At 38.7% G+C, this 9,352-nt stretch overlaps 1 protein-coding gene across 3 annotated transcripts in view; it reads right to left on the bottom strand.

The window, feature by feature from the left end:
- Positions 1-9,352, bottom strand: part of tusc3 (tumor suppressor candidate 3) — an 81,788-nt gene that overhangs the window by 30,194 nt on the left and 42,242 nt on the right. For all 3 annotated transcript variants that reach the window (XR_002276446.1, XM_020618449.1, XM_020618448.1), the window contains exons 4-6: positions 7,205-7,345; positions 1,764-1,904; positions 1,055-1,144 (exon numbers count right to left, since the gene is read on the bottom strand). Coding sequence is in view for 2 of the 3 variants with exons in the window: in XM_020618449.1 (XP_020474105.1) it covers positions 1,055-1,144; positions 1,764-1,904; positions 7,205-7,345 (372 nt within the window). In the remaining variant the exon portion in view is untranslated. The remainder of the gene's footprint in view (positions 1-1,054; positions 1,145-1,763; positions 1,905-7,204; positions 7,346-9,352) is intronic.

Raw genomic sequence — 9,352 nt, 5'->3', positions numbered from 1 at the left:
TGATGCTGTTTTTTAAAAGTTATTTTCCTTTTCTCTTGTGTGTGTATGTGCTCTCCCCTCTGCTGTGTGCGCATATTCTGTAATGGTCACAGCGAATACTAATCCTTTTCAGCCTCTGTATAAGCCAAACTGACTGTTCTTGCAACAACCACACTGATTTGTCTGTGAACTCATGCATCACACACTGTGGCAGAATTTGTGTGTGTGCAAATCCACATGACATTTATCAAAGTATTACTGACAGACATCACTTGTTTTAAGGTAAATTATCTTTTTCCTTTGCTCAGTTTCTCTCCCTCTCTTCTATGACTTTACCTTTCTAACTCCCCTCGGTGCTTCCTCCCTGATTTTCTCTGGTTTTCTCATATTTTTCATTTTAATTTCACACTCGAGTGAACAAACTTAAATGATGACCAGCAAAACTCTATCTGCAAATGCTGTGCATATGAGTGTTTGCACACAGTTTGGTGGGAGGTGGTAACTGTGCAAAAAACAAAGCAACTGTGGAGGAGAGGCAGACAAATAAAAGCAAATAGAGAGAAGTAAAAAGAGAAAGAAAGGAAGAAACTGTCTCTACCTCCCCCTCTCACTCTCTTCTTGGTCCAAGACGACTCTGACACATCTCTAGGGTGATATTAACACACAGTGACTGCTCCCAGGTGTCTAGTAACACACACATACACACACTTTGTCCCAGCTCTGACCCATTAGCAGGCGGTAATGGCACAGAGTATATTTTACTCGGGGCCAACTACCTCACAAATGTTCCTATCACTGATCTACGGTCTCAATGACTACACTGTAAAACAGGTTAAGCTTAACGTTAAAACATAACTTTTCCTTGAAAACCCATATATACGTTTTGACAAAACTAAAGAGTGATAGGAACAAGAAACGAAGGGAGGAAGACAGCAAGGGAGGAACAGTAAACAAAAGAAAAAAGAAGATAAAAAATTGGACGGTTGGATGAAAAGACAAAAGGTGAAGCATTGATAAATAACACTGATGTATACATATGGTACATAGAAAGGGAAAAACCCAATGTTTTTCATACCACTTGTCCATTCTGGGGGTTTTTGTGGGCGTATGGAGGACCTCGGATGTGATTCCACATCTGGCCAGATGTCATTGCAAAAACTACACACTATCATGAAAAGCAAGAAAGAGAGAGAGAGAGAGAGAGAGAGAGAGAGAGAGCGAGAGAGAGAGAGGGTTACTCACTCAATGTGTTTCCAGTCCACTTTCACTTAACATACAGTATGCTCCATGCATGTAAATGTGTATATTTTTGGCAGAGCATATATTTAATTTCTTCCAGTAGATTAAAAGGCTTGAACCTAAACCCCAGTGCGTGCTTGATCAGAAGCTTCTCCATACAGTAAATGTCCAATAAAACTGAAACACCTCTCCACTGATCCCCATCACTGTTGATGCTCTTCTCTATGTGTACTTTTACCGGTGTGTGAAGGGCCAACACTGAATGATGATGACAGGCACTGTGCACACGCACACTGTAAGTGAGACTTCAAAGAAAACCCACATGAATTCAGATCTGACAGATTTGCACGGTCAAATATCGGATATGACTAGCACGACATATGAAGGCACCAAAAAACAATGAAAGAATCCAGTGTAATTTGTTGAAACATTTGTGAAAAGATCAGATCTGAGTCGGGTCACTTCAGGAGGTAATATGAATGTATCATTAGTCAGTATTAAGTCCCAGTGAGGAATGAAAACATAGATGTCTGTGGTTATCATACCAGTGCAGCCATGGCCCATCCAGTCTTGTTATATATGAATTCCAAGTTGTTCCTCCTCAGATAAAGCAGCCCTCCAACCAGAGAAACTAACAGAGCTAAAGCAATGGTTCCTGAATAATTGGGAGGACGGAAAACACGGATCTGCAGGGACAAAGAGAGGGAGAGAGATGAAAAGCATATAACATCCACATTGTGCAGTTGCTCTATACAGCACTACACTACTGTATAAATGTATAGATACACAGTCTTTATTGTGGTGTGTGTTGTAAACAAAAGCCCCTTCATTCTCCCATTTCCCAGACTCAACCAAGAGAAGATGTTTCTATGGCAAGTTCAGTGCCATTTTATTCTTAAATGCAAGTGCCACTGAAGGAAATACTTCATTTGTTTCCACATTCCTCAAAAAAAGAAGAAGCAGGAAAAAAAAGAAAATGGCTTAAAGAAATGTAAAATTCCAAATTTGTCCTTATTCTCAAACTGATCCCTGGAGTTTTCATTATATCCTTTAAGCATAATGGATTTTTTTCAATATAATATTGTTAGGTTATTTCCTAGTTAGATAGATATTCAAAGATTTGTTGTCTAGAAATGTTAGTGGAGACAGATTGACTAGCTCAGGCTGTTAACTGTTCAGTAATGTGCTTGCAGTGCAGACTGCAAGCAGGCCAAGGTTGCAGGCAAAGAGCTGTTAGTATTAACTGTAATGCTAATCTTAATATTTATCTTAATGTGTAATGTCATGTCAAGTTGTTAGATACACACCACAAAAACAACAGCCACACACCTTGACTTTTCCTCATGTTTTGGCTAACGTTATAGTCAGCTGCAAGCTGGCATATCAGGTGACGTCACGGTTTGACGCCCTGCGTAGCATGGGCTAGCCCAGAAGGATTAATATTGTATAGGTTTCTAGGTTCGGGGTCTTGCTTCTTCCGGGCTGCCTGCGAGCAGCTCTGGGGGTGGAAGATGCCTGGACGTGTAATGTTAATTCTTGCCTGTGACTCTTTGAATAAACCAGCACGGTTATATTTTTTATATACTCAAGTGGTCTGCTTCGTCTCACTGAGTTCCTGGTTTGAAAGAACCGAACGAGGCTTTATAATAGAATAAAGCCTTTAATATGACCAAAAGCACATTATACAGCCCTTTGAAAAGTCACCTGTATAAATACAAATATTTTTTGCTGTTTTCAAAAAGAAATTTAGACCCAGTTTAGACTTAGTTTTAAAATGCATCCTGAGCGAATGGATCACAAGTAAATAGCACCAAATACAAGCATGCCAAGGTGGTTTGGGATGCATTTAAACATATGTTTTGTGGTGTAACAGCTAATGTGTTCTGATACGTCTCCGACAAGGCCATTCAGGTAAAATAAGTCATCAATGCAAGACGTGGTGGTTGCTTTGGTGAAAGCATGCCAATGTCAAAAAAAAAAAAAAAAAAAAAGAAAAGAAAAGATAGAGAGAAATATCCGACACAAATCCATCAATATATTGTGAAAGCTTTCATGTACAAGCCTTGTCGTCCTCTTCTTCTTCGGTTAGGCCCCACCGTTAGGGAGACTACTGGTCCTTTTCTGGTAACAGACTGGTGTAATAATTGTGCCTTTGGCATTTTGATATTTAAGTGGAAGTGTCGCAGCAGAAGCAAAATCTAAAGTGGTCAGCTGGACACCTTGGAGACAGGTGTGAATGGTGATGTGTCTCAGCTGTCTACTTGTGCTCAAATCACTGAGATGCATTTTAATACCAAGTCTAAACAGGGCAAATTTCCAAGCCCTGTTCCCCCACTGAAATGTGTTTGGTAAGGCACAGCACAATGGGATGACTTTCAAAACTGAATAAAAATGAACAGGAACCATATTTTAGGAAGGTATCAAATAATCAATATATGAAAACCTTTCTATTTTTACTTTCATATATTTGTTTTCTGGTAAAAAGTTCCAAAAGACAGAACATATACAACAAAATCAAGTCCGGATTACTAAAATGTTAAGTAACTGTTTATTTACTGTCTATTTAATAAAAACTGTATCTGATTTTAGCCAAAGTCCAGGGAGAGTGAAGCCAATTAATTTGAAAAACTAAAATGTTCAACTAAATAAAGTATCCTGAAAGGTCCATACTTAAAAACCTGTTCTAACAAAAGTCAGTACACTTTTCATTAGTGAGATTTCTTTTTTTTTTTTTTATATATATAGTTTTTATTTCCATCTTTATTTTTGATCCTCCTAGGCAACGATGATCCTAGTCTTACACAAATCTGTGGAGAAATGTTCAACTATTCTTCACCAATGATTCTTTTCAGCTGCTCTTTGGAGTTTTGTTGTTCCACAGTATCTTTCGCTTCAAAATACGGTTCTTTACTACTGGATGTTCTATTAAATTGCAGTCAGGTGACTGGCCAAGTGATAGTGATAGTGAAAGTGATAGTCTTTAAGAAATGTCTGAAATCACTGTCATTTTGGAAAATTCCTCTGCTGTCAAGCTTCTGGAGACAGAGTCACTTTCGGTCAGTATTAGGGTGTAGTCACCCTCCCAATATCTTTTGCACTCATGCGGCCTCGTACCAGCACATCCCCACCTCTGTGTTCCACAGTCGGCACTGTGCGGCATATATAGCAACACAAAATCAAAGCACAGAGTTCTCTTCCTGGCGTTGAGTCATGCTTCTCCATTACACAAATGTATTCATCTCACTGTTTTTGTCATATAACCTATATGCTGTCTTTTTTCTTTCCTGTTTTGTTCTTTATTCATGCAGTAAAGTCACATTGAAGAGCCTGAAAGCTGGCACTTACAGTAAGTGCTTCCCCTCTCCTTCTCTGAAAGGCAGCCTTTTGAATCCAGATCCATTCAACAGGATGTCAGCAGGATGCTTGGACTGTGTCTGCCAATACCTGGCTGACAGGTTGTAGAAACTGTAGTTTCACTGTGGAAAGTTTCATCTCTCAAGTGTCAACAACTTAAGTGCCTCCAAGCAAAGACATGTAACAGTCATGTGTGTGAAACACCCTGTTCCTTGAAGCTTAGGTTAGGAAATGGTCGGCACTGCACCTGCCATTGCAAAGATGATGGGTGCTTTCACACCTAGACTTTTTGGTGTTGCTGAGAGAAACTGTGGTCCGAGTAGCACTTCCTATACCACTGTCAGACTTACAATTGACAGTTTAAAAGAAAGTGTATTAAAATCAATGCAGCAGAACAGCAAATAAAGTCTTTTGCATCCCTCACACTCTTCTTTCATTGGCAACCATCTACACCACCCACAATGCTCTCAAATGCCAAAAGTTCGGCTGGAGATTCAGGTGTTTGATGTTAGCTATGACTAAGCCTCAAGCCTCAGGCTTCAAGCAGAGATGAGGAGCAGGCTACAGAGGCCTGATAGCCTCACTTCTTCCTAACCCCATACCCCAGATATTTGTTTTATTTTATTTTAAACTAACAGTCTTCAACTGCAACTGATGAAGATACAAGTGATATGATTTGAGGTGATTTCACAGTGTTCTCTCTGGAGCCACAAAAGGCTTTCCACAACTTTTTCCACATATGCAGTATTAATGCAGCAGAACAGATTTTGATAAATTGGTGGAGTTTGAAAGCTGGGGTGAAAGCTGTCAATCAAACACTGGCATGGATTACCCAGGAGCAAGTCAGCCAGTAAAGGTTGGTAAAAGCAAGGGAAAAGAACAACAGGATTTTGTGACAGGAGATATTTGATTTCTGCATTAATTACAATTTTAATTCAAGCATTTAACTATTAATACAATCTGCTGCTCACTGGGACTGTCATGGAAGCAATATTATAATCATCTGTATAAGTTTTGAATTTATGCAAGATCATTTCATAACCATGGTAACATATAACATGATTAAGCATTCGACTGCAAGGATTTTCGCTGGACAATCAGAAAGTCGAAAAAGAACAAAAGGCCAAACAAAGATGCTTTGTGCGTTTGCCCTGTTCTGTGTGTTTTGGCAAGTGACCTTAAGTTATCAAAGTGTAGCAATCAAAGAGTAAGAAACCCCTCCATACTATTACGGTACCTGTTCATCAGTATTCAAAACTTGAGGCTGAGCTTTAGTCTTGACTAATAATTCTCATAAACATTAATTTCAATTCTTATTTATTTGTGAGCTCTTTGTGACAGAGAACATAAATATACACATTAAACATGCAATGTGCCGTGTAACTTGATGTCACTGACCTAAATTTGATACAGTATCCCCATGTGGGTCCACACAGAGATGATGGTGCGAGATAGGAGTCACTCTTCAAGTCACCACTTCATACAACTTCATACAACTTCTAGAACTAAAAGGCAACGATGTTGTTAAACTGCTAAAATTGCTGAACTTCAGGAATCTGCGAATCAACAGCTTACATGCCATGTGAACAAGAACTATACTGTGTGTACCAACTTTTAATAATTCTTGCATATGTGCATCTGCTGAAGTCATGCTAGACTTTTTTGTTGTCCATTAGGGTCATAAAAATTCTGGCATAATTTATTACCAGTCAATTAAAAAACATTTTTAATGTTTATTTAATAGCATTATTTATTAGCTTATTTAATAGCATTTCATTTTTATTAATTTTAATTTAGTTTTTTTAATAATTAAAATGTGAACAAGCTCATGTGCAGCTACCTTTATGTCAACACATGATTTCCCCCCCACCAGTAACAGCGGAGGCCGCTAAAAACACTGCAGCCTTTGTGTATAAACCTAGAAAAGATGAACACTGCAATTTTACAAAATTAGACAAGTACCATTAAAATATGAAGAACCCATTTACATGAAGTTTAGCTCACTGAATTGAACTCAGCTGACCTGCTGTAACCTAATCTGCTGCAAAGGCAACTGTTTTGCATCTTCGGACAGACGATTTCTCACGCCTGTTATAATTCAGATCTGAAAGCTGAGCCTGTGCCCTGCTGCCACACTGCAGACTGGACTTGCCAGCTCCATTTCAGACAAAGTTTTGAAGTTGGGGAACATTTCTCTCAGGAAGTGTTTAGAAGTTGCTCTGAATGTGGGGTTTCCCAATAAACAGTCCCTTCACCACACCATGCGCTCCTTCTGCACCAGAGGCGCAGCTGCAACTGTCTGTGACCTGTCACAGACGCACTCCATAGCCTCCAGTCCATGGCTCTTCAACGCACTGTCAGCTCCAAAATAACGAGATATGTTGAGTACAGTCTCATTTGTCCTCCATCCACCGCATCAGTTCCTTTTTTTCACCCCATTTATCAATGATATGGCAATTATTGGGATTTTTATGTCAGTTAAGGTAAACTGCCTTTTGTCTTCTTATCTGTTAAAATGAGGGACGGCCTTCACATTTTCCTGTCATTTTAAAAATTACGTCAATGGTGGAAAATATTCAGTTAACATAAGCTCTCTGTATCTGTGTAAATGAATGTGTTGACTGTGTGGTACCTGAACATCTGTGCGGTCTGCAATCCACTTGGCCAGCTGCTCTGAAGCGAAGCCAATCCTTTGCAGGTCAAATGTATCAGCCCTCTTGGGTTTTCCCTTAGCTGGAAAATGCATGAAGGTTGGAGCGCTGTTCATGTTCAGCTGGAGTGAAAGAGAAAAATCACTGACTCATCAAACATATTAAGTAACATATTATCCAAAGATATAAACAGATTCATTGATAATATGTAAATCACCAGACTGATGACATATGCTAGTATCACAGGTTCACCTCTTGATTACTTTGCATTATATGTCTCAGAGTTCTCAATCTAAATTGTTAATAATTCCATTGCTAAATACTCAATTATTTACTGACCATAAAATTAAATTGTGTAGCTTAAAATAAATCATGGCTTTCCCACTTTTGTTTAGAATAACAAAATTCTCTTTTTGTCTGCCTAACAGACTGATCTTTAGATTTTCATAACTTGTTATAACATTTAGCAACCAGCTAAAGCTTCAATAAATAAAAGTATATACTGTTTTGATACACTATAAATGTCGGCACAGGCCATTTTCTAATCATGATCCATTAGGAAATCTATTACTAACACACACAGCTATGGGACTGAGTAATTCCCAGTTTCACAAACAATTAAATATCAGGCAGCTACTTCAAGAATGATGTCCTTATTGACAGAGCAAAGCTGCAAACATTCACTTTGCATCTATCAGTGGCATTTCTGCAGGTGCATCACAACTCTGAAGTGCTGCATTTGAACTTGAACATCTCCAGATTGAAATAGTTGTTGTACTGAACATTACAGAAAACACTACAAAAGTAAGAATATAAAACAAAAATCATATAAGAAGAGCTGCCATAAAGATATTTTATTCAGCTGTAAAAATAACCTACCCGTATTTGTTTGGTTTTACATTTAAACGGTGCATCTGGTCCACACCAACTGGTAAAATGGGAATTTCAAATGAGGTTGATTATCTCCTTTTTCTAAATCTGCACCCATCTTTTATCTCCCTCTTCCTTCCTTTCTTTCTCCCTCCCTCCATATTTCACCCCTATTTTAGTCCAAAACCCAGGACTCCATACAATTATCAACAACAATAAAGTCAAATGGTTTACTCTCCCCTGTTTATCCCAAGACACTTTGAAGAAAAAATTGGGAGGAGAAAAGAAAGGAAATGAGCAGAGAGAAAGGAGAAAGAAGGCAGAAATTACAGTGGCAAGGAGAATTGTTATGCAGGCAATTTCTCTGGCCAGTTATTCTTAAGAGCCAATTCAATTCAGTTTTATTTGTATAGCACCAAATCACAACAAAAGTCATCTCAGGACACTTTACAAAGTAAGGTCTAGGCCTTACTATTATTATTATTATAGAGCAAAACCCAACAAATCCCCCTTGAGCAAGCACTTGGTGACAGTGGGGAGAAAAAACTCCCTTTAACGGAAGAAACCTCCAACAGACCCCGGCTCTTGGTGGGCGGCCTTCTGCCTCGACCGGTTGGGGTGAGTGGATAGAGGAGAGACAATAGAAAAATAAAGCAACAAGATAACACAGATAACAACAACCAAAAGTGAATAACAGAGTACATGTGTGCATGCATGCACATACACATGTAAGAGCATGTACCGGAAATACCCGTGAACACAAGTACAAAAACATGTTTTTTTTTCCTATAACAAGAAACTGACGACTGTAACTCCAGCTACATCTTATCTCTTGAGCAAGGTCATTGCTTTCAGTCCTTAGGAGTTGTTAGTTATATAATAAGTAAAGTTATTTATAATTTTAGTTGAACTTCTGGCTGGGCAACGTCAATTCAAGCAGAAAGTCTAGAAATAAAGTCTGAAAAAAGTTGCAAGAAAGGCAGAGAACAAGAAGTAACAACTGAAGCAATAAAGGAAAAAGAAACTTTGGCAAGCAGTACAGCAAGTAGAAAGAAAAGGAATAAAAGATGAAGTATCAGAGACACCATGACCATGGTAGAACATAACATAAATATGTCCGCAGTGTCCACATTTATGACAACCGCTGCATTTCCAAGTCAATGTAAATCATCAAAGCCACTGCAAAGCAAAGGCTTCCCTTTGTGTCCTCTTGTCTACCCATAGAGGAGCTGCCACTGGATCATACAGTAGATGGACCT

This window comes from Monopterus albus, unplaced genomic scaffold, assembly GCF_001952655.1.
Source record: "Monopterus albus unplaced genomic scaffold, M_albus_1.0 scaffold205.1, whole genome shotgun sequence".
Classification (NCBI taxonomy): Eukaryota; Metazoa; Chordata; class Actinopteri; order Synbranchiformes; family Synbranchidae; genus Monopterus; species Monopterus albus.
This window is presented reverse-complemented; position numbering and strand designations above follow the sequence as displayed.